Here is a 26334-nt window from a genome sequence, read left to right as displayed (position 1 = left end):
TTTTATAAGACTTTCTATTTAGTCATTCTTTACTGTCTTTACGAGCTAAATGTAAACACAGTGCATGCCGCTGCGGCTTCCAGTGAAGTGTGCCCTGTGCTTGCATGGAATGTGTACTTAAGCATTTGAGTTGTTTATAGAGAGGTAGGAAAGGGCAATGGAATATAAAACTCTGTGACAAGACTTGATGTCAATTTGGAATTAATTTATAATCAGAAAATAGATTTTGGCATGGTTGCAAAATCATTGGGTAGTTGCTACACATTGATTCCAAAGAGTCAGTGGCTGAGAGCTGGAGATGACAGAGGCCGGAAATGGATGCATCTTCCAAGTGGCTGGGAAGTAAGCCAGTAATGAATCAGAAGGTCAGACAAAGGACTCATGGGACATCAAAGAGGCGTTAGCTCTCATCAGTGGAAAGATTTTATTATTACCTTAACCACATCACAGACCTCTGAGAGACTTTGTACTTGACTCTTAAAGTGACCACAATCTAAGTTTGATTTATGCAAACAATTTTCAACTTTTATTCTGTTCCCTGGATTCTGGCCACTTAAATATTTTATTTTTTAAACACAGATAACTGAGATTTATATTCCAGAGTTTCCAGTTGCTGAGCTGGATGCTCTGGACACAATTTTGAGGCCCCTGTTACCCAAGTCACAATCAGCACTCCTTGATGCAGACATATTCCATTCTATAGATGTATTACAATTTTCAGTTTTACAAGATGATTCAAACTTTTGTGATTCCACAAATGGAACCCACATACATTTTCAGCTAGAAAATACGGCAGAAAGGCAGGTATAGGAAATGTGTCTTGGATTTGGGAAAGCCTACCAGACAGAAAGTCAAGGTCAAAGTATGACCTTGGCATCTTATGAGAAGTAGACGACTACCTGGCAGACAGCTTCCACACCTGCTCCCCGTGGGCCCAAGTTAGCTGGGCCCTTCTGTGATCTTTTTGATGTCAACATTTAAGCCAATTTTTCTCAGCACACAGCACAAGACAAGAGTAACAATTCTTTATATAAAAGCTATACACCAACTCAAATATGATCATTTCTGATTTTAAAGAAGCCAGGAAGAGTAAAATGGACATAGAGAGCCGGACTCACTTGGCATAATGACTACTCACCCCATATAAAGAGTGTGGAGAAACAAGAGATGGAGTTGAGTTTTCTAGATAAGCATAGAGTTGAGTTTTCTAGGTAAACATAAAGCTTTCCTCTTTTACTAAACTTTTCTTGACTCTGAAAAGCTCCAAAATCACTGTTGTTACACTGACTTATCAAATCATTAATAAGAACTAGGTTATTGCTCAATTATACCTCAAATCTAAGCATAAAACAGCCTGATTCTAACAATTCTGTAGTCAACGAGTAAGAATAAATAAATAGGTATATAAATAAATCCATCCAGGCAGATCACATGCCTAGAATCCCAGAACTGGGGAGGCTGAGGCAGGAGGATTCAAAGTGCAAAGCCAGCATGGGCTATGTAACAAGACACTGTCTTAAAAAATTGGGGGAAAGAAGAGAAATACCTAGTAAAAGGAACATTGTCTGAATCTGATTCTATTGCTTACTTAAGAGTTTGTGAACATGAAAGAGTAAGTTTGGATATAGCTGTAACTCTGTATGTACACATTTTGATTTTACTTATAAACATATTGTATACATTTTAAGTTATCTTGAGAACAGTTGTAAACCTCAAATATGATGAAGAAAGTTTTATTCAAACTAGGGACATTCCTATATGATTAAAGTGCTTGAGTTAAAAAAGAGACAATCTCTAAAATCAATCTTGCTTTAGAAAAGGGTGCTCTGGCATTGGTCGGAATGGGAACAAAAGGCATGAAAGTGGTTTTGAGCCACTTTAATTTAAATTGCCACAGTAAGATGGGACCTGACAGTGTATAACAGTGATACTAGCACTCAGGACATGAAGGCAGATGGATCGGAAGTTCAAGCATAGTTTATGGCAAGTTCAAGGTCAGCCTGGGCTACATAGGACCTGTCTCAAAAACAATAATAAAATAATATGTTATGCTAGAAAAAAATATTCTCAAGTGGACATTTTGTTTAACTGTGGGCTTTAATTCTGACCCCTGACACATCAAATGTGATGCTCATGTCTTTTTGAAAAATGTCTTTTATTTACTTAGCACATGCGCGCGCGCGCGCACACACACACACACACACACACGAATCATGGTGCTCATATAGAAATCAGAAGACAACTCTAGAAGCCAGTTCTTTTCCTTCTACCATTGCTTCTATGATGGAATTCATGTCATCAGGGCTTTATGGAAAGTGACTTTATCCGCTGAGCTATCTTACACACCCTCATTGTTACACCCGAACACTGTCGGTCTTTAAATGTTTCCCACTACATTTGCGGATGACTGAAAACCATATGATGACCATATGATAACTTTCAATGTTTTTGAGACAGGGTCTCACTGTATATCTCTGGTTGTCATGGAACTCACTCCATAGACCAGGCTGGTTTCGAACACACAGAGATCCACCTGCCTTCCTCTGCCTCCTTAGTGCTGGGATTAAAGGCATGGGCCACTATGCCCATCTTACGGTTTTGATCCTTACGGGAAATTGGTAGTGTGTGTTTGTAATGACTGGAGGCAAAGCCATGTATTCATTCCATGTATTCATTCAAGACACCTTGATGAAATTACAGTGATTTTAAAATTCAACAATAGAATTCAAAGGCAGTGGAGAGTGCTGACTAGGATGAAGAACAGATGCTGAGCTATGACATTTACGCAGGCTTTTAATTAACTATAAAATTTCATTGGAGGGGGGTGCTGGAGAGATGGTTCAGCAGTTAAGAACACATACTGCTCTTGCAAAAGACCCGAGTTCAGTTCTCACCACCCACATTTGGTGGCTTACAACTCCCTGTGACTTCAGCTTCAGGGGGATCCGATACCCTTTTGTGATCTCCATAGGCACTGCATTCACATGTATAAACACACACACACACACACACACACACACACACACACACGCACACGCACACACGCACACACATATACACACACATTGAAAAAAGTTGATTTTGAAAAATACAACTATTTGAAAAATATAAAACAATACAATAAACATTGACTTATAGTTATCTGAGGGCTTTTCCTAGGATTCAGAATCTAGAATGTTAGCATGTGAAGTGAAAGGCTGCCCAGCCTTTAAGGGGCTGACACAAATCAGTCATTTTACAGCCAGCTTTCCAAAGACCTGTCTTTCCATCTTAATAGAAATGGAGTATTTGCTGAAATTACAGGACACTCTTCTGATTTGCAGAATAACACTGAAGGTGTGCATCATCTTTTAACCTTTAAATGAAAATATATGCTTACAAAACAAGAAAATATACGCTTACAATACAAGTAAATATTCTGCCTGTTAGAGGGCTGGCAGGAAATCAAAGGTGGCTGGAAATCAGTGCTGAGATTGTCTGAAAGTTGTAATCAAATTTCTGCACCACATATTAACGGAAGGGAGAGAGGCGTCTAGTGGAATCTTCCAGAACCACCAGGGCTGACTTGTCTTCATGAGCTGTCAGCTGGAGGTGAGTGGGGTTGCTACCACCCAGCTCATGATTCTCTTTCAGTCTTGCAGACTAGTGTGGACTGCTTTTCATTTTTGTTTCTATTTTTGGAAGGGGGAGGGATAGCTTGCTCTTAAAAACTCTGTGCGTGTGTTTCAGTATTACCCTTTTTAAAAATTCCCTCAATGTTGGCCACACATCATTTCTCTGAATACTAAGGACAGAAAGAAATAAGAACACTTTCCCTTTACATCAACTCACTCACATTATATTCCAAACAGCTTCAGTTCATCTTGACTTCCTTTATGCCTTTTGCTGAGTAAGTTGCAATACTGCTTTAGATTTTATAAGTGTTTCCTGGATCATCACAAAACAGGGAGATATGGATAATTCATAGGAGGAAGCATCATTGCCCTGTATATTTATTCCCCTTCTCAATTGATTTGAAAACCAAAAGACTAAATTATACTTGTTTTAGGGTTGGTAAAAAAGCAACAGTGATTGATATGATACTCTAGTTATGATTGATAATCTAGTTATGAACTCCCTTGTTCTCAGCTCCAATGCTTTATGAGTTTGTGTATCTTCAATGGTTTATCATCTCATTTCTTACAACATAGAAAAGCATAATTCTGCAAGTACTGGCCTTCCATCTAATCTTGCATGGAAACCTGCTCAGGATGGCTAGAAAGGTTTTCTGGCAGTGCCCTGTGATCTCTAGCTCTCGTCATCCCTTTTGGAAACAGACACTGATGATCTCTCTTCCTTAGTTGATGTTAGAAAACACAAGTCTCGCCTTGGGGGCATTCACGAGCAGGGTTGGTTCTACTTACCACAGTCTCCTTATCACAGTACGAGCTGAAATCACTTGATACAATGGCAGCATACTGGACCAGAACCTTATTGATGGTCTGAGAAAGAGAATATGTAACACACTTCAGTAAACTGAGTTAAGTATGCCATCTCACAGAAACAATATCTATGCTAAAGAGAACCAGAGGTTGGCTCAATCCATACCTATGTCCAAAGAGAAATCACAAATCATTGCATGTGTATGAGTTTGTCAGAGTTCTGAATGGCATTTCAAATATACCACACAGATCCAGTCTATCAGAACATAACCCACTCTATCCTATAGTTATTTTCTAAGGTTACTCAGAAGATACACAGGCTGTCCTGTGGCAATCTCTTCCCAGCTTAGGGACTTAATGACTCATGATATCGAATGCTTCCCCATCTATCTCACTGGAGACGGCCAGCTTGGCGTTCTCTCTGAGGGTTTCTGGCTTCTAACTCCTCTTTGTCATCTCATGTCTATCACATTAAAGTTATTTGCAGCGGCCATATTCTCAGCTTTCTCCTTAATGCCTCATTTATGAGAGAGGTTAGACATTCTTGTAACACCACTCAGCAGTGATTCCCTTCAGCAATAAGAAATTACACTGTATACTATCACACACTACTATCAAAGTGTGAACACTCAGCTTTTGCCATTATATTCTCTCCATCTCTGTAAGCTGCCTGCTTACTATTATTCAGCAATGCATTATTTATTGACTGTTATTTAGTAGCACATCATTTGCCAAAAATGTGTCTACTCACTTCTCTTTTGTACTCAAATCTGACATTTTCTTCCTTTCTCTAAAACTACTTGTGAGCCTCTGAATGACCTTTGCATCTATTAATTACAGAGAAGAGAGAAAAATGAACCAACTCTGTTAATTAAATGTATTATAATTGTGTGAAGACATACTGAGGAGTTTGCATTCTTCAGCTTTTATATTCAGATAGAAGTAGCTTGTCAACTGTGGATATCATCTTCTTAAAAAAAGATAAAGCAACAGTAATGATTAAAATACGTCATTTATTTGTAGAATAGTCAAAGACCAAAACTATCTCCTTTTAAAATGTATTTCTTTGGGTTGACGTCTCAGAAGGTATAAACATGCATTTGTCTACAGGACCCAAGTTCCATTCTGAGCACCCACATCAGGCTACTCCCAAACATCTGTAACTCTAGTTCTCAGGGATCCGTCCCCCTCCTCCTGTTATGACATCTGCAAGCACACTCAGATACACACACACACACACACACACACACACACACACACATGCTCTTTTCCCAGTGGTTCACAATTCACTGGGAGAGATATTACAAAGAGTTAAGCTAAGGGAGGAATATTTAGCCCACAGACAGAATCCACCAAATTTGACTATAGACTTGTTTTATTGACTTTTAAGTTCACAATAAGCAGCTAGAATTAGGGATAATGTGTTGACAGGAGATTGATGCGTTACAGAAGTACGTGGTACTGAGATAATGAGAGTCAGTTTAAATAGAAATTTGGCCTCAAAAAACAGAAGATCTCATTAAGCAGTAGATCAATAAATCCACAGAAACAGAAGGCTGATTAGACAGAAGTATCTTCCAAGTGAAGCTGTTCATATTTCCCTTTAGCTGCCATGCTGAGCAACTGTGGGATTTCCAGAGAGTGTTTGCTCATCTGTGCTTGTGAGCTCAGCTCTCAATGCACAGTTTCTTACTGACAGTGCAAACTGTGGCAATTATCTTACCCTGTCACCCAAACTCGTACGCACAAGCCATAGTCCTCATGTTCTAGTTTGCTGTATCTCAGACCTAACATGCTGGGGGTGAGATGTGGATGGAAAAATACCCTTCACAGCTCAGTGTCATTTAGAAATTCAGGCATCTGCTCAGTGACTTGTTAAATAGCCTGCTTAACTTGTTTTCCTGGAGAAGAAAGGCATGGCCATCTATAATTGTTTTCAGTGAATCCCCCATGGTGTGCTACTTTGATCTACTTCAGAGGAAAACACTACCCCTTGTCTCCTTGGTTGGAGAAAACTGGTCCTGACTCTCACACTCACTAGCCTACTGATGGTAACAGTCAAAACACAGGATGGGCTATGTGTGAGGAAAAGCAAGGGTCGTATTGGGTGTGGCTAGAGACCATCTACCTATGGAGCTGTAGAGTACTGCTGTAACAGCCCTGAGGATTCTGGACTCCTGCACCAATAAATTTGAGTAAAAATCTTCAATGCACATTTGAGGGACAACTTCAATTTTATTCTAATTTATTCACTAAAGTAAACCAAATCTGCTCATTATTTCTTTACTCAAAATTAGCGGCTGGTTAGGGTGTGCTTCCTAAATCATTGCTTCTGCAAGTGTGGCTCTGGGAACTGTCATCAGCATTGCTTGCAAATGGGGAGATGTAAATGCTCAGATCCCACCTCAGATCTGTGCAGTCAGCACCCCTGGAGCCCTCTCCAGCAGCCTCTATCTTCAGCAAACCACCTTTGGCTCAGTAAGTTGCATGCCAAAACTTCAGGGTCATGGTCTTAAGGAACTGGTGGCAGGGTAGAGGTCACTATTCAGAGAGAAGCTGCTTGGGAAAGGAGTCCTTAGCAAGGCTCTCATGGGATTTCTAGGTGTGGTTTTACCTTTAAAGCATGCTGAGCTGTAGAATCAGTTCTCTGTCTATTTTAGTACATTCTGCATGTGATAAATCTCCCATTGATTCTGCCACAGATGCCTAGGCTTTGCCTTAAGAGTAGAAACAGTAGCTGAGATTCTGTTCTCCAACTGAACAATGAATGTCAGATCGCACTGGGGTGAGGCGGAAGGCTGACCAATGATTGGAGGTATCACTCCATGCCACTGGGGGCTTCATCTCTGTCACCACATCCTTTCATCCTATGCCATCATCAGAAAATGTGGGAGGACAGTAGTCTGTGCCTCGTGGGGTTTTAGGGAGATAGGTGAGGCACCATGAATAAAATGATTAGCATACCATTATTCTTGATGAACTGTCATTATTATTTTTTAAGTTAGGATTAGGTTTCAGAAAACAAGGGAGACCAATATGCATGTCTCATATTCCATTAACTCCAGCATCTGTCAGAAACCTCGATGTTCACCAAGGACCGAAGAGGATGTGTTGTTTTTAAGTAGTTTTAGAGATTATTATTTCATATGTCTTTAAATAATTTTTTAAAATTTATTTTAACTTAACATAAATCTTATGTTTATGAGTGTATGCCTCCATGTATGTATGTACATGTATGTGCAGTGCCCACAGAAGCCAAAAGAAAGTATCAGATTCATTGGCACTGGGTTATAGGAGGTTGTGAGCCACCACATGGCTACTGGGACTTGAATCTGGGTCCTCTGCAAGGGCAGCCAGTGATCTTAGCCACTGAGCCATGGCTCCAACCCCCATATTTCTTTATAGGATTTAACCACTTGCACTTGTCCAGAGCAGTAGGACAGTCACATCAATATCCAGTTCTGATATATCAAGTTTCCAAACCATTACAGACTGCATGTCTCTGTGTTAATTTCCTGAAACGTGCAGATTTTTTTTGGTACCTGTATAGCTGAGTGCACACTTTAGTAATGATAATCACTCTCATGAAGCTAATTTTAAATGTCTGTGGATATCATTAGCATCTCTTATCAGAAACAGGTATTTTAAAACATTGTGCGATTTCCGATTTCCATATAGTTTGATGCAAGGGGCCAAGAAGTACAGGATCTTCAAGACTAAAGGCCACACCTTATGTTAAAATGAAACAAAACAAAACTCAGATAGTCTGTTGTTACTGCAAGATATGAATTATACTGGCTATCAACTCTCACTCTTTATTAACTCTTTTACTTAAGGTAGAAATTGTAGATTAAGAGGCTGATATTGGTAATGGATTTGAATGAGTTTTTCTTTTATCATCATGTAATTAACTGTTTTAGCCTTTTATTTTTTTTATTTCTCTGTAAGTCCCTGTGAGAGTTACAAAGAGTTAAAAGGTTTCCAAATAATTCTCAGAAAATAGAATTTCTCTTTTTCAATGCCAATTACTAATTGCTACATTTCCAGGCAATGGTTTTCATTGTTGTTGCATTATTTACCTATAAGAACTGGACATCATCAGGATGTCTAATTTTCAAGGGATTAAAAAATGCTTTATTTAATTGAAATTTTTGTGGTGCCCACAAAACCTTACAGTTCCTCTATGACACGTATAGGATGCTAGTACTTTTCATCTTGCTTAGACAATGAGCTTTCCCATGGACATTCTTTTAAAACCTCTTTTGTGACTGTCCACCTGGGTCTCACATTGGGCCATTTTGAGAAGTGCAGCAAGGTCAGAGCTGCTGGGGGTGAAGCGGGACTGGGGTCCCAGCTCTTCAGTCCTCTATGATCTTTCTTCCCCCCAAAAGTTGTTTCAGACATTGTCTTCCTAGTGATCACATTATGCTCCTTTTGAGGGGCAACTATCTAATATTTAGCTATTAGTTAAGAAAGGGCTTTGAGAATTTTAGGGAAAATTCTATAGATTTTACCATATTAAGAAATTATAATCACCAGGAAAATCCTCTCTAGGAATGACCCAAATAAATCACTCTCAGCTAGTATCTTAATAAGCAGAGTTTTCTTAGTTATCCTAATCAACAAAGATGTGTTTAATGTTTCATAGTGGATAAATCCTGTAATAGAATTTGGCTGACAGTTTGCCTGGAATCCTTCATGGGGCTGTCGGCCAAGTCAGGCCACCATTTTGACTCTCTCCCCCATCTTTTCACATTGCACAGCTAATTTTCTCACTTAGCTCTTTGAGCCTTCTAGGACCCCTGCTCTCCCCTTGTCAGCCCTCTCAGGCAGGAGCTCTTGAGTCATTCAGTAGTGAAGAGGTCTCTCCAGGGTCACCTAAGCTGTCTGGTGTTCCATGACCCAGAAGTAAATCTCTGTGAACCATGGAGCTCACAGACGTAATTGTTACCACAGGATGATCTATCCTGACACAGTGGAAGAGGAGACTGTCTGCTAGAAGACATCCTCCCTAATTAGAAGAAAATGTAAACATTCTTCTGAGAGGCAGGGCCAATGACAGGGTCAGAGATGAACCTCCCACTCACTTCAGTCTGTTGGGGGGATAATGACAAATGAAGTTATAGACATTCTATGTTTGTAGTTAAGAGCAGTCACACACTCAGTGTGCCCATCTATTGTGAGCTGAGTGGTTTTCTCAAAACTTGACAGTCAAAAGATCTAATCACTAGGAGCACAAAATGTGACAAACAGTCAGATAGAAAGTCTTCAATTTGTTTAGAGATAAGACTTTAAAAAGGCAATTAAGTTAAAATGATACATCTTGGGTGATCACCATAATGCAATTGGCAGGTTTCTTTGTAAGACCAAAATAAATAAATAAATAAATAAATAAATAAATAAATAAATAAATAAATAAATAAATAAAATAAAATAAAATAAAATAAAATAAAATAAAATAAAATAAAAAATGGCTACACAGAGGCACCAGAGAGCTCAGTGAACAGTCCCTGTGAGGGCACATTGCAAAGATAGCCTTCTGCAAACTACAAGGTCTCAGAAGAAACTAAATGCATGGATGCATGGACCCTAAACTGTCAATCTTCCAACTTTGGGAAAAGGTATTTCTGCTGTTCTAGGATCTCAGTACATGGATTTGGTTACAGCAGCTCTAAACTAAGACCTTACATGTTTCACAGTTTAAAGTGGGGTTTTGGCATTTCTTAATTTTCTAACAAGACAGATATATTTTTGTGTGTATTTATTAAGAGAATAAAGTTCATTTCTTTATTCATGAGATCCAGAAAATACATGTTTTTCAACTTCTCTGATAGCTTGATGATTACATTTGAAATTGCTATGGTATAAGCTTTTAACATTGTCAATGTGAATTTTTTTTTGAGTCACAGATTATGCTTATTCATGATAACACTCTCAAAGCAGTAGCCAGGTGAGTAACTGAGGCCATGGGAGAGCTCCTCTCAAATGAACATCTGGTATCACCTCATCAGCCCAGAGCCCAACGAGTATTTCCCTCAGTCAGACACGGAAGTGTGTAGCCACACCCCCAAATTATTAAGTGTAACACAACTACCTTCTTTCAAAATTCTAAAACCGGGGCTGCATCCCAAATGGCACCAAGACCTAACCCTCTGACACAGCAGAGATGTATAGGTTGGCTTGTTCCAGAGAAGACACACCTGATACAACTTACCTTGGCAAACCTTCGCATTAAGTGAGATAAGGCTTCAGGATTGGGGCATTCCAGTTTCTTAATGATCTCAAAGCTCTGATTAAGCTGAGCAAAGACATCAACCACGGAACAAGAGAAGAGGGCATGATCTGATGTCTGCTGGAACTGAGGGGCGAGAAGAAAGATTGAGTAAGGAATGGGGGAAAGGTGCTTCACTACATTTCTTTCTTTTCTTTTCTTTCTTTTTTTTTTTTTTGCTTCACTACATTTCTAAACAGCTGATCCTCTCACACTTGGTCCTTGAGTTGGAGTTGAAGGTCAATGAGGATGAACCTTCCCTATAAGTACCCTGTAAACCTGAGAACTGAAGTGTTATATAGCCTGTTACCCCTTTGGAACCAAATCACAGGGCAGAAATGGGAGAAACAGACAGTTTTACACAAGCCTATGCTTAGGGAAATGGAGAAAAAGCTCGAGAAAATCATTCCTATTTCTAAAAGGGAATGTTCTAATGGATTTCAGTTGTTATGGGTGGAAGATTCCCACACTTGGTAGAGTTGCTATCATCCTCATCATCATCCTCATCATCCTCATCCTCTACAGACATGTTCTTTGACCTGCTAATCTATCTTTTCCTTAACAATCAGCGTTGGCAAGGCATGGTGGTGACACCTGTAAGCCCAGCATTTGAGAAGCTAAAGCAGAAGGATCAGGAGTTCAAGACCAGCTTTGGCTAATAGCTTGGCTTATGCACCATTCTCAAGAGCAAATCAAAACAACCAACCAGTGCTGGTCCTCACAGCTCCCTGGTAGCATACTTATCTTAAAAAAGAAGTTATCATAACTGCCCATCTCTAAGATTGAAAATACCATGTAAAAGATAGCTATAAATTAGACATAAGGGCTATGTTGAGTTCCATTAAAGGAATGTATTTCCTTCTGCTAAAGCATGGCTCTTTGTGTATGTGTTCAGAGGTCAATGCTGAGTCTTTTCCTCATCACTCCTACCTGATTTTTAGAGGCTTCCATGAAAACAGAGGTTTTGTATGAGCCAGAGGATTTTGTAGTCAGACTTAAACAATAAAAAAGAATCTTGGGGCAAAGGAATGATTGATTTCTCTTGTTTCCTTTTTTATTCAATCAGCTCTTCCAACTTTTTGAAATTGTGTTAAATCTGTTTAGGTCGCTGAGGAATTAAAATGAAACTAAACTAAAGACAATGTGCCCCACACTTCCTGCTTGCTCAGAGGTGAGAGAGGGAAATGAATCCTGGCCATGTTTGGACTCACTCCATCTTTTTTGTCTCTTCCCAGTGCTCCGTGAAGGAACTCCATGGACACATCTTCATTTTCATCTAGCCACTGCATGACAAAAGGCTCAAACCACCTACAAAAAATAAATAAACATGTTACCTCCCAGGAGTCATTTGCATGTGATAAACAGCTATGTTGCTCTGTATGAGGGAGATTCAGGATCAGAAATCTCTTTTGCTTTTGTTCCTTTATAGAGGGTTATACTTCATCAAATGTTAGCTTCCTTACCTCCAATCTCTCTCTCTTTGTAGTCCCATGCTGCCTCAAATATACTTAGTTCCCAACACCCACTGGGCAAAGTCCCTCCTATTTAAGATTCAAATTCCTATGGACTGTAGACCTCCTGTGCTGAGTTGCTATCCTACCATCCCATAATTTCTTTCCATTGAGCTATGTAGACCCATAAATCTGCAGGCAATCTGCTTTACTTTCCAACTTCTTAAACACCCCCTGTGATCTACCTGCTCTGGTTTTTGTGTCTAGTCTGAGGTAAGTTTCAAGGCTCTTTTTTCACAGGAATGCCCAGCTGTTGTAGCACTATTTATTTAAAAGTCCATTCACCAGGCAGTGGCATACGTGTGGGTCCATCTCCAGACTACTTTGTTTTCTTGGTACATCTATATCTACTAATGTCCCACTCTTCCAAAACTGCACCTTTTAAATAGGTCTTGATAAACAATTGTGTAGTCCCCCAGCTTTTAAAGTTTGTCTTCAACGTCATCTGTTACTAGGGAAGTCTAGTCCTTGAGCTCAATGAGAAGTTTGGAAATGTTATGGACATGCATCATACTTCTTTATCCATTTTCTTTTTTAAAAAAGATTTTAGAATATTTTAATTATGTGTATGTGAGTGCAGTGCTTGGAGTTCAGAAGAGAGCATCAGATTCTCTGAAGCTGGAATTACAGTTTTGGGCCACCTGATGTGGGTGCTGAGAATTGAACTCTGGTACTCTGTGAGAGTAGTGTGGATAGCCTTGGACAAGGCTGGCTCCTGGGCTGTTCTTTGCATTTTCACTCTTATTTCAAGTGCTCTTAACTGTTGACTATGAATCCAGCCTGTTTAGTTATTTTTACACTGTTTTTATTTGTCTGTTTTTTTAGGGCTTATTTTATTTGATTAAGACAGATATTAGCTGGGCATGGTACTGCAAGCCTTTAATCCCAGCACTCAGGAGGCAGAGGCAGGTGGATCTCCGAGTTTTAGGTCAGCCTGGTCTACAAAGTGAATTCCAGGACAGCCAAAGCTACACAGAGAAACCTGTCTCAAAACAAAAACAAAAACAAAACAAAACAACAAAAAAAACAAAAACAGTAATTTCCTTCTATTTTTAATGCAGTGATTATTTTTTAGCTAATTGTACCATTTCTTCTGTTTTTTCATTTTCTGGAACTCAGGTTTTTGTACCTTAACTGTATATACTCTTTCCTGTATCTTTTGTCATTGTTTTGGGCATAATTTACTGCTTTTATACCCCCTCTTTACATACAAGCATTCCCTCTAAATCTACGGTCATGCTATTTTTGTGCCTTTTGTGCTCTATATAATTTATCGATAATCTTATCTGTTACATTTTAAGTTTTACCTCAGTTCTATAATTTCTAATTCATTCTTATAGATTAAAATGTTCTGTTAAAACCCCAATATTTTAAATCATAAATCAAAGTCTATGACTGATAATATTAACATTTGTGTTTTCTCTTTGGGTCCTCTGGTGAGGTGGGTCCCTATGTTTTTGTTGGATGTTACATTGTTGCCTATGAAGGATTGTTTCTCTCCCTTTACAAGTTTTGTCTATTTTTTTGTGTATGAGTGTTTGAGTGTTTGTTTTCCTGTATGCCTGTGTATAGCCTGCATGCCTGGAGTCCACGGAAGTCAGAAGAGGGCATCAGATCCCTTGAACTGGAGTTACATACAGATGGCTGTGAACCATCTGAGAACTTAACCCAGGTCTTCTGCAAGAGCAGCCAGTGCTCCTAACTGGTGGGTCATCTCTCCAGGCCCATGTGGACCTTTTATTGATCACTTACTCCAGGGAAGATTTAAGTTTTCCCTTAGAGAGGGCACTTGGGGAGAACAGCTCCCCTTGGACAGGGCTGGCTTCTGAGTTGCCCTTTTCATATCTGCTCTTATGTCAAGGACAGAGCCCTCCAGAGTCCACTGAGAGCCAGGGCAGTTTACAATGTACACCCCTTACCCCTGCAAAGTCTGGACCTCTTACTACTGTTCCATGAGCACAGAGGGGCTGCTAAAGTCTCTACTTCATTAACAGACCATTGGTGCCCACTTTCTACTTGATGGTTGTCTTCCTCAGTCTTCACACATATGTAAATTATGTTTGGGATGTAATTGAGATCTCCAGAGTCCACGTAAATACTACATGGGCAGCATGGCTGTATGCTCTTAATCACAGCACTTAGAAGGTGGAAGAGGGTCTTTGGAGTGAGTTGACAAGTTGGCTAACCCAGTCTTTGAGGTAAGTTCTGGAATCAGCTGAGAGAGCTTGCCTCAGTGAATAAGGTGGAGAGCTATGCAGGAAGACATTAAGTTTCCAACCTCTGGGAAGATACTTATGGAGTCTTGTGCTCATTTTCCTGTCCTTCCCTTTCCTTGGGATTTTGGTCCTACATGGATAATGAACCTTCTTGACCCTGGACACCAGCATTTGCTTCTCTCCAGGGAGATTGCTATAAGCTGTGAGTCATTGGCTGCGTGTTTGATCTCCAAGTCCGCAGAATTGCCATTTGGCCCACAGACTTGAGTGTGGAACATGGAGAGAAGTTAGTGTATGCAGACTGTCTTCTGTATGCTTCTCCCTCCTCAAGGATACTAATTCTTTATTCACAGCTGCCTTAGTTGCTCTCTGACTCTGTTTAATCTTGCTCACGTTGGTAGCTGGTGTTCAGTAAGCATGAGTGTGATTTTAGCTTAATGTAATAAGTCTAGACAGCTAGAAGCAGATGTCTGGTAGACAGCTCCTCTGTTTTACTTCCCTATGCTCAATCAAGATGCCAGCAACTGCTCTGTGTGCATTTACTTCATGTCCAACTCTTTTTTTCATTCATTTTCCCATTGCACAGATTCTGTAAATTCTATCTTCAGAATTTTTCTTCCATGTGTCTTTAACCCTTCTTGTTCTCATTTCAAGTGCTCTATATAATAGTAAGCTTTTAGAATATAGGACATAATTTTATAATATTTTGTCTTTAATTTTTTAAAATTAGTAAGGTTTTTATTTGTAACAGAACACATGGCTTTATTTCATTTTATTGTTAACTCTTATAAAGTATATATATATATATATGTACAATATATATATATATATATATTGATACATGCTCTGAAATATGCACACCTTGTAGAAAAGATAAACCAAGCTAATTATCATAAACAATGAATAAGAACAAAGCCTATATAAAAAGCCATAGAAACCCCACTACTTTGTATGCTAAATTAAAACATTAATAAACATACATTACCCAACACACTTATGACATTTGGTGCCAGAACACATAAGTCAATTCTTAGTAATTTTCCAGAAGTTTTATTTTATTATTTTTTGCATGTGCATGAGGAAGTTGGATGTAGACATCAGGTGTCTTCCATCATTGCTCTCCACCTTATTCATTGAGGCAGAGTCTCTCAACGATTCCAGAGCTCACTGACTTGCCTAGTCCAACCAGGCAACTTGTTCTCTTTCCAATTGCTAATTGCTGGATTTACAGGTGACCCTCTGTGTCCACGCGGCATTTACATGGATTCTTGGAATCCCATTCCTAACATTGGAGTAGCAAGTGATTTGACTGCTGAGCCACCTCCCCAGCACAATTCTTAGCAATTTTCAATCAGATAATATGCTGTCATGAAGTATAGCCACTCTGGTTTATAATAGCTCTTGAGAGTGTCCCTCTTAATTGACACCTGTATCCTGTGACCTGCAGCCTGTATCCTGTGACCCACAACCTGCATCCTGTGACCCACATCCTCTCATGCATCCTTCATGATGTAGAATGTTAACTTGTGTCACCATGCTCTTGTGTTCCTCTGTGAGGAGATCACACTGAGGCTGTTAGTATCCCATCATTACATTGCTCATTAACTCCTAAATCTCTGCTCTGTCCCCTAGTCTCTGTTGCTTCCAATTCTCATGATGCCTAATGACTGGTACACGCTTCACAGCATCAATTTATATCAGTCTAGTTTAAAGCTGTTTTTCTGATATCACTTCCTACTGATCTGGGTACAATACCTTAGACTCCACTAGAAGAGCAAGAGTATCAATGTATCAGAGCCCACGGAGTCCAAACTCTCGGCCTTCATTTCTGCATCAGCACTTTCCTGTTTTTTTCTTGACCTAACCTGACTGAGTTTTTCAAGTCTACAATAGATGCTGCTCCATCTAGAGACATCAGTCCTTCAAATGGAGTAAGACTCTTCTTGTGAATTGTTTGCACTCTTTAAATGAGCTTGTTTCATTTTGCTCTGCTTCATCATAACTTTTGTGACTATCAATATTGCCTGAATACACACTGCTTCAGGGTGAGGTCTTTATCTTCCACACTAATCTTCTATAGACAAGAGTCTGGAAGACCCCTTTGACCAGAATCAAATAGAGTTCTGATGCAGAATACGCTCCAAGTGGCTGTAGGATTACAAATGTATTTGACAGACATGGATGGTTAATCTCAACTGTCAATTTAATAAGTTCTAGAATCAGGAGGCAGTTGGTTCTCTAGGTGTGCCTCTGAGGGAGCCTCTTCATTCAGTTAGTTGAGGTGTGAAGACCCACCCACTGTGGGAGCCATCATTCCCTGGGCTGGGACCTTGAACTGTATAAAATGGAGGAAGTGAGCTATGCACAAGCATTCATCTACTTCTTGACTGTGGATATGATGTGACCTGATGCTTGAAACACCGCCTCTGTGACTTTCCTCCCCTAAAAGAGTATAGCCTGGAACTGTGAGCCCAAATAAGAAGTCTCCCTTACATTGTTTCTGTAAGGCATTTCATCACAGCCAAGAGAAAAGAAACTAAAACAAACAAACAAAAAAAAGGCCTCATAAAATTAAAGTGCCATTGCTAAATAATCATTTCTACTTCAGATACATGAATTTCAAAGGTGGTTATAACTTGCATTAAAATGAAAGTCTGATTATCTAGAAGTCAATAACAGCATGCCAGCATTTTTTCCTTTTCCTCACTTTCCATATGTGTGTGCTGTGCATATGTGTATATGCATGGTTTCATATGTGTTTGAGCGTGCATGTGGAGCTCCACAGTTGTTGCTGGGAATCATCCTCCCTTACTTTCCTGCCTTATTCACTGCAGCAGACCCTCTCAACCAAACCCAAAACTCACCAATATGGCTTGTCTTGCTAACCAGCTTGTTCTAGGGATCCCCCATCTCTACCTTCTGACAGGGCAGCCACCATGCCCAGCTGACATTTTATGTGGGTTTCTGGGAATCCAACCACTGGTCCGCAAGCTTGTGTGGCAAATGCTTAAACTGCTGAGCTATGTCCCAGCACCATACATTCTAGCACTTTGACAGGAAATAATTTCATCGTCTAAACCAGGGCTCATCCTATGTTTCTTTCTCTTTGAATATCTGATTTTTGAAATATGCCACACCATCCTCATGGCCTCAGAGACGTGCAAATCTTCCCACAGTGGTTTTACGACAGAGATGTCTGCATTCAAATGAGAAGCATGTGAAGAGTCTTTTACAACTCAGCTGTGATTTTGCAGCACTGTGAATTCAGGACAAAGGGGGAGAGTGAAAATCACTACTTACAAGGAATATTCCGGAACAGCATCCTTGAAGGCAGGAAGTTCTCGTACATACTCATTATAAAACCATTTCACTTTGAAATGCAAATTCATATAATCGGTGCTCTTGCATAACCGCTGCTTCTCATGTTCTGTAACAGATAAAATCACACAATTAATAAAGTGTGGCTTGCAGACAATGCCACTGGGTTCCAATTGACCTTTATTATCAGTATTTCTATAAAGAAGAAAATTGTGTATTCTAGCCAAAGTTCATTGCTGAAGGCAGACCTAATATTCTGTAGCATGCAAAAATAATTTTGAAGGGACAAGAAAGATGGTTCAGTGGTTAAGAATGTTTGCTGCTCTTACAGAAGACTGGAATTTGGGTCATAGTGTCCATGTTTGGTGACTTACAACCACATGTAATTCCAATTCCAGAGGAACTGATACTGTCTTCTGGTCTCTGAGGGCACCTACAGTCATGTGTACATACCCACATACAGATATACACATAATAAAAAAATAAAATAATCCTGGATCCTGCCAGGGTAGGCCAAGTGAGTATATGAAATGGTTTGAGTATTCTATTGTGTCTCAAATTGGAAAAAGATGAGAATTTTTATGGAGAAAGACTAATAACATAGTAAAACTTGCATTTATCTGGAGGCTCTCATCATTTGGCTGCTTTAGCCGAATACACAGTGACAGGAAGAATTAACACTCTAAGGGATCAAATATGACTTAAAGTAGAAGTCATAATCGCTGATTAACATGAGACAATGTAACACATACATGGGCAGTTCACATCCCGACCTAGTTTTAACACTTAAAGAATTAAGATGGTTGAGGATAGAAGAATATATTTAACTTCTAAGCCATATATATTTTTTAAATTTCCTTGGAGGAATTTTCTAATATGTGGCTTAAAAAGACTAGTCTAAAATTGTTTACAGGATATAGGTATATGGGGCTGGGTAGAAGAGACATACAGAACATTGCTGAGTGTGTGTATGTGTGTGTGTGTGTGTGTGTGTGTGTGTGTGTGTGTGTGTGTGTGTGTTGTATATATGTGTTTATGTGGGTATGTGCACATGTGTATACATATGTGTATGCATGAGTGGAAGTCAGAGGTAAAAGTTCATGTCTTCTTTAATTGCACTTGTTTTACTGAGACAAGGTCTCTCACTGAACCTGGTGCTTACTGATTTGGTTTGACTGGCCAGGGAGACACAGGGATCCTTTGTCTCTGTTTTTCCAGGGCTGGGATTACAGACTTTCAGCAGTGTTTCTGGCTTTTCTCCTGGGTTCTGAGGATCTAGACTCAGGTCTCACGCCCTCACAGCAAGCCCTTACTAACCAAGCATTTCTCCAACCCTGGAATATGTTTTACTCTGTTCTGTCTAATTAGTCATTGTTCACTAATATGAACCTGTTGACCAGGTTCATATCTGGCAGCAACAATAAACACAACCAAACCCTAAATATCTGTTTTTCTTCAGGATGAAAGCAACCTCTGAGAAATCTTTTTGGGAGTCTGTGACTCTCAGTGAAGTAGAGGGCTTTGCGTTTTTATAGAAATATCCCATGCTTTGCATGCTGTGGTAAATAATAAAAATGTGGACTGAAGTAATTAGATTACTATTACATAACAGAAGACATTCCTGCTTCCCAAAACCTGACCATGGGGTGATGTGAACCCCAAATGGAGGACACAAGAGACTAAAACCCCAAACTAAACCTTTAAATTATCTAAACAAGGTTAATTCAAGAAACTGTATGTCAGGGAGAGCTGTCCTCACGTAGAAGTGATGAGTCTTCCCGGACAACACTAAACAAATGATGAATGGGACTTTTTTTTTTCAGCCACCTCTAGCTTCATCTTTTTTACCTTTTGATGTCAGCTCTGCAAAAACCTCCCCTTTCAGGTGCTTAGTGTTCCTTCATTTTTAAGAGGAATATTTATTTGATCAATCACACATAGGAAATGAATACAGTAGGACCCTAGAACACCAATAATGGGAGACTCTTGCCTTGGGACTCATGCATTTATCATTATACAGGCTTTATACAAAGTTGCTCATGGACTCCTCTGTGACCTGGGATCCAGAGCAAGCCGAAACATATAGTAACAACTTTAAATGTTCTATGTATGGCAATTAAGTAGGTTAAGCCTCTTCTCTTGTGACTCTATCACTATGGTTATGATAGATAACTACTAGGCCCCTAGACAGTCTAGTCCACATTTTGCCCCATATCCAAAACTAAAATGTTACTGTGTGGGAGCCCTTGTGTAAGGCACCACACTGACTTGCCAGGCTCTAAGTATGAGTGGGGAAATGCAATGGATTATTACATAGTGAATATTATTTTCAAATTAACAACTTCACATTTTCTAAATCTGGCTCTGGTTTAGATACTGAAGTGATTCAGAAGTTTTATGTGATTGCAAACATGTGTATGTGCTGACTGGCTACGATGGTAAATTCTGTATGATTCTTATTTCCCTGGCTTGTAGATGAATAGTGTTAGATATAATGTATGTGAAGAGTGGTACTGATTCTTTGACAACTAGCTGACAACCATTGAAGGCTAGAGTTGTCACATACCAGGCACTCCAGTCACATGGGAGGATAAGAGAAGATAATTACTAGGACAAGGCCAACCTGGGCCACAGAGTTATGTGTCCTTTCTGATAAGGTGAGAGTGAGGGGAAAATTTGAAAATTCACAGAGTCAGATGAAAATGGAACACAGCCTCCAGTCAAAGCAGTTTTAAGAGGGGTGCTGAGAGCTACGAATTACTGCATTAAAAAAAAATCAAAGAGAGCTAAAATATATAGCCTAGTAATACATCTCAAGATCTTAGAAAAAACTGGAACAAGACAAAACTAAATCTAGCAGAAAGAAGGGATAATGATGAGAGTGGAAATAAAGATTAAAAGACCAATGCAACAGACCAATGAACCAAAGATAAACATGACCAAAAAATCCTTTCATAAACTGATCTAAGGTACTGGAGAAGGGATGAGGGATGAAGGAAGACAGATGGACAGACACACATACACTGAAGTCATAAAAGTGACCAATAAAAGAACAAAGAACAAGCATTCTAAACAATAAATGGGTAAATTATCTGAACAAATACTTCTCAAAAGAAGAAATGCAAATAATCATTAAATGTGTAAAAAAATACCCAGCACCTTCAGCTGTCAGAGAAACATGAATCAAAAGCATACAGAGATTCCAATCTGTCCCATTCAGAATGGCTGTATCAAAATACAAAGGCAATCAGCCAGAGAGAAAAGGAAAGGAACCCTTTTATACTGTTGGTAGGAAGCTGTAAGTCACCCAGCCACTGAGGAAAACAGCATTGAGTTTGCTTCAAAAACTAAAACCAGAAATAGCACATGATCCAGTTTGACCATGCCCAGGTATCAGGGAAGAAATGAAGCCGGCACACAGAATATCTACCCATGTTTATGGGTCCCATACTCACAGTGGCAAAACTACAGAACCAGATTGGGTACCCGTCAGAGGAATGCATAAAAAAACCATGTAGGTACTCAGTGGAGTTTTACTCAGCCTCCAAAGAAGCCATATCATTTACAGGAGAGCAGATGGAACCAGAAACCATCAAGTATGTGAAGCAAAACAGACTTTCAGAGACAAGTATTACTTTTTTTTTTCACATTCATAGAACTTAAGTGGAAAACAAAGATCTGAAGGTAAGAGAGTGACCATTAGAATTAAGACAGGAGGCTGGGGGTGGGAGGAGAGAAGAAAGGATAAAAAAATGGTAGTGGGGAGGGTGGGATTGATTAAAGCACAATATACATATGTATGGAACATCACAATGAAACCAATAACTTATAGAATGACTTAAGTATTATACAAAATATACATATAGAATAACTTCAAATGTTACCTCACTCAGGATAATAAAAATAGGAAAAAACCATTAAGACAGATGGAATGCATAGTTCAGAAAACATTGCACTGTTGGGCATGTTTTTATGAAGAATTGATATTACTTGAAAATTGTATTATTATTGCATATAATTTTGTTGAAATAAAGGTGATAAAACATTTTCTAGAAGAAAAATACAACGAATTCTGGGTATATAAATTTAAATATTTAAATATTACCAGTAAGAGTAGAAGGCCCACATATATATGCAGAAAATTAAATTTTAACTTTGCCATCTTCAAAAAAGTTAAAGAGAAATTGGTGCTACATACAAATTTTATGATGTCACTATAGAGAAATATTCATTAATGTAGAAAGAAAGAACACACTAACGGCTCATGAGCTTGTTTATAAACTGCACATATTTTAGGGCTGTGATAGCAGGGTCTTGGGCCCCCTGTTCCAAGTGTTTTCCCCTATTAACAGAACTCTCAAGGTAATGGCTACCAGAGGAGACATTTATGAAGTGCAGGCCAGATCGTGGATGAGGCACCGGGAATAAAAAAGAAAGGTCGCTCTTACTGCAACTTGATATAACTTGATACACTAGCTGACTGATATCCATGGGAGGCCTGCCCTTTTCTGAAGAAAAAAGAGGAGTGGATGGGGATGAGGGTTAGAGGAGAGGTTGTGGGGAGGGACTAGAAAGAGAGGAGGGAGGGAGGGAGGGAGGGAGGGAGGGAGGAGAAACTGTGATAGGGCTTGGAAAAAATTAATTAATTAAAAAAGAACTCAATAAAAAGATTTACAGTTAAAAAAAAAAAAAACCAAACAAACCAAAGAAAACCAACCCAACCCAACCCAACCCAACCCAACCAACCAACCAACCAACCAACCAACCAATAACAACAATAATAATGACAACACCCAAAAGAAAGGCCACATGCTGTGCTGTCCATCTGAAGTGTGTCTGGGTAAGGAGGAAGGGTGACAGGTTCAATAGTGTGTCAAGAGTGTAGCTTATAGGATGCTGTAGTCTGCTAGAGGAGACGAATTTAATCCAACTATTAGACAGCTGCAGAAATAATTTCCTCTAGTGGAATTTAGTGGGGAGAAAGGAATCAATAGGGACATCACCTAAAACAGGACCTATTTGCCCTTCAAAAGGAGCCTACTTCATATGCACAGTGTCCTTTATGAAATTATATAACTGTTCCAATGAAAAACCCTGCCCCCACCCCCTTTTTTTTGTTTCTTGAGTTTTGGAATGATTTAACGGTAGTTTGGGTGAACCCTAAGTATTTCTCCAATCTGCCCTCTGGGACACGGCATTCTCTACACCCTGAAGAAAAGTAGATTTTCAGGTAGAATACTTGTCTATTTGCTTAGCCAGTTTGAACTTCACCTCCCTTTAAGGACAGAAGTTCTTTTTTTTTCTTTTTTCTTTTTGCTAAGTTACATACTTAATTCAGAGTTCACAGAACTCCTAGGCCTTAAATTTTCAGACACTCCCTCAGTGTCTCCGCTCCCTGCTGTCTCCAGGACTCCAGGAGAATGCTTCCATCAGCCTCATTCACCTTACGCACCCTGGCCAGGGCCCTTCTTCCTCCTCTTCCCCACCTCTGAGTCTCTCAGTAAGGAGGAATACTGGACAAGAGAGAAAGGGCTTCTCTGACCTTTCTAAAAGACTAAATCTGGTTTTGTTCTTACCTGGGAACTATCCATTTGCATCTCTAAACAACCTAGAAAATAACATGAAGCTATCATGGCTTTCTGGAAAAAACATCCTTAGAATTATCAGTTTAAAGTTTGTTTGGGTATGTGGAGGTAGGGTCTCAGGTAGCCACAGTTGGTCTCAAACTTGCTGTGTATTTGAGATGGGGGTGACCTTGAACCATGATCCTTCTGTTTCTAAACCCTCTAGTACTGGGTTATAGGTGAGTGTCACTTTAGTGGCTTGAGTGCTAAATGCCCTTCATCGTTTCAAGTATTTGAACACTTGGTCTGCAGTTGGTGGCACTGTTTTGAGAGGTTTAGGTGGTACAGTCTTGCTTGAGGAAGTACTTCACGAGGGGTGGGCTTTGAGAAAAAACAAAACAAAACAAAAAAACCCTCGAACTATTTCCAATCAGCTCTGTCAACTTCTTGCTTCCACCGCGATGCCTGCCTGCCACTTGCTTCCATGGTTCCTCACCGGCATGGGATGGACTCTAACCCTTCTGAAACCGTAAGCCGAAATAAACTCTTCCTTGTCTGAATGTCCTTGGTTGTGATGAGTTGTCATAGCAACAGAGCAGTACCTAATACAGCCACTATGCCTGGTTTGTGCAGTGCTGGCCACTGAACTCGGGGCTTCAGGCACACTAGCCAGCACTCTATGGAGCCACACCTCTCACTTCAGCTTTAGCTTTTTCTACACAGACCGTAGCTACCAAGCGAGTGACATCCCCAACCCTACCTAATTCCTGTATCTTTGAGATGAGTTTTTCTCACACGTTATCAGCTGATATTTGCTACCCTCTGTGGCTGGAAACAGGAGACTTAGAACGCCAGCTGTTGTTACGTTGTGCCAGTTCAAGGAGAGCATAACTGACAACTCCCCATGGCTCGTGCTCCTCAGCTAAGCCAATGAGCGACCTGCAGTATGTTGTGTTAGTCCGTGATGGAGCTCTGGCATTGAGGACAGTGTAAGGAAAAAGTGGAGCGCACGGGTATGTAGAGGCCACCTGTGATGTTCTCTTCATCAGCAGCAGGGACAAACACACGATTCCATCTATATCCATTCATTTCTTCACAATGACTGTTTGTAAACACCACAGACCTCCTGTGGTAGATCTGACTAGTTGCCAGACCTTGTCCTTTTTGGCCCAGGCACAAAGGCAGACTGCATGGACTAGTCTTGCTTGCTGCATGAATTCAGGACTGAAGAGCATGCTGAGTCTAGGCTTGTTATAAAGAGACTCTTGTGAAACTTCCCCATCCACTTCCCCTTATATGCTGGCCAAATGCAGACATTCAGAGCACAGTTCCAAGCTCCCATAGATAGCAAAACTCCAAATGCTAGGATGCTGGGTCCCCGAGCCACATGGCATGGTAGAGTTACCTAAACTCTGACTTATACAAGTAAAAACTAAGCAAAAGTTATATTGTGCTATACTGTCTGTTGTAGAGTTGGGCCATGTGGTATTATACTCCATTGTGTCATGGAAAGGTTTTCAAAAGCCATTACTCCTTAATTATTATTACCCTGACTTCTCTTCCAACTACTATATCTTTATTGTATGTGTATGTGGGGCAGGTGTGGGGTTGAGACAGGGTCTCATATAACCCAGGTTGGGCTTGATCTCACCATGTAGCTGAAAATGATCTTGAACACTTGTGCTTTCTGCCTGCCTCTCCCAGGTTCTAGGGTTGGGGGCATTCACCCCAGGAGCTGGCTAAGGATGGAAATCAGCTGATCCATAGAGAGATCAGGCCCAGGGCCCTGGTGTTATTAGAACCACTCTATTACTAACTGGAGAGGGTGGTGTAAGTTTTAAGAAATGTACTCACACTACTGTAGCTTGGGGGCACTCTGTCTCTTGGGGCTCTGTGTGTTTAAATGTAATCACCATTGTGGGGCATTAAATGGGTATAAACTTAATACAACTGTAGTATTTAGAGTTGGAGATTCCGGGGAAAAAATTAAGTTAGATAAGGCCATTAGTGGGTCAGGCCTACAACTGGAAAATGGAGGCTTTAGAAAGAGTTACAGACACACAGACACATGTACTTCTGCCACTATGCGACGCACACAAATGGGCCCCCTGTGAGGAGTGCTCTTGATTGTCAACCTGGAGAGAGGGAATTTCAACTGAGGAATTGCCTCCCACAGCCTGGCCTATGAGCATGTGCAGGTGAGCATTTTCCTGACAGCTAATTGGTATAGAAGGCCCCACCCCTGGCAGATGGTCTTGGGTGGTATGAGAAAGCAGGTTGGGGGAAAAGCCATGGAGAGCAAGCCGGTAAGCAACGTTCCTCCCTCCAGGTTGTTGCCTTGACTTCCCTAGATGATGGACTATAATTTGTAAGCCAAAAATCCCCTTTCCCTCCCCAACTGGTTTTGGTCAGTTTTATCACAGCAATGAACAACAAACCAGAGCAGGCTCTCACTAGAACCTGTAAATGCTAAACAGACTCTAAGCCTCTAAAACAGCTAGAGAAATAGAACTTACTATTTTTACAATGTTGCCTGACTCAGATATTTTGTTATAATTGTGAAAATTAATGCTTGCACACACACACACACACACACACACACATGTGTGTGTGCAAGCATGTGTGTGTGCACGTGTGTGCATGGAGGCTGTCCTATGGCTTTGTGGAATTTGCCTCATTACCTCTCTCTGACATCTCATGGACTGATTTCACCACCACATGGAAAAACATTCAGTCAGACTTATTAAAGTCATGTTAAAAATCAAGATACACAGATTCTGGATGTAAAATAATCATGTAAGAAAAATATGCAGGTTTTGTATATGGACTCATACCCCTTCTAGACCTCCTAGGCAGCCTAGTTCATACTTGGGGTTCTTTGGTGTATCTTAGGGAATCACCATGACCTCAGTGACTTAGGCATCATTGCATTTCAGAATCCCAAACTCAAGCTTACTTTTCCCCAGTGTGTCCCCCCACCCCCATAATGTATAACTGCACCTTGTACTGGAAAAACTTCCCAAAGAACCATAA

At 40.0% G+C, this 26334-nt stretch overlaps 1 protein-coding gene across 9 annotated transcripts in view; it reads right to left on the bottom strand.

Moving 5' to 3' along the window:
- Unc13c (unc-13 homolog C) overlaps positions 1-26334 on the bottom strand; it is a 435177-nt gene that overhangs the window by 79731 nt on the left and 329112 nt on the right. For all 9 annotated transcript variants that reach the window (XM_028865275.2, XM_028865283.2, XM_028865248.2 and 6 more), the window contains 4 exons: positions 17720-17846; positions 11904-12000; positions 10636-10779; positions 4404-4481 (listed from right to left, as the gene is read on the bottom strand). In XM_028865275.2, coding sequence (XP_028721108.1) covers positions 4404-4481; positions 10636-10779; positions 11904-12000; positions 17720-17846 — 446 coding nt within the window. The remainder of the gene's footprint in view (positions 1-4403; positions 4482-10635; positions 10780-11903; positions 12001-17719; positions 17847-26334) is intronic.

The sequence above is a fragment of the Peromyscus leucopus genome, chromosome 14, assembly GCF_004664715.2.
Source record: "Peromyscus leucopus breed LL Stock chromosome 14, UCI_PerLeu_2.1, whole genome shotgun sequence".
In the NCBI taxonomy this organism is placed as follows: Eukaryota; Metazoa; Chordata; class Mammalia; order Rodentia; family Cricetidae; genus Peromyscus; species Peromyscus leucopus.
Note: the sequence above shows the minus strand (reverse complement) of the source record. Positions and strands in the feature narration are given on the sequence as shown.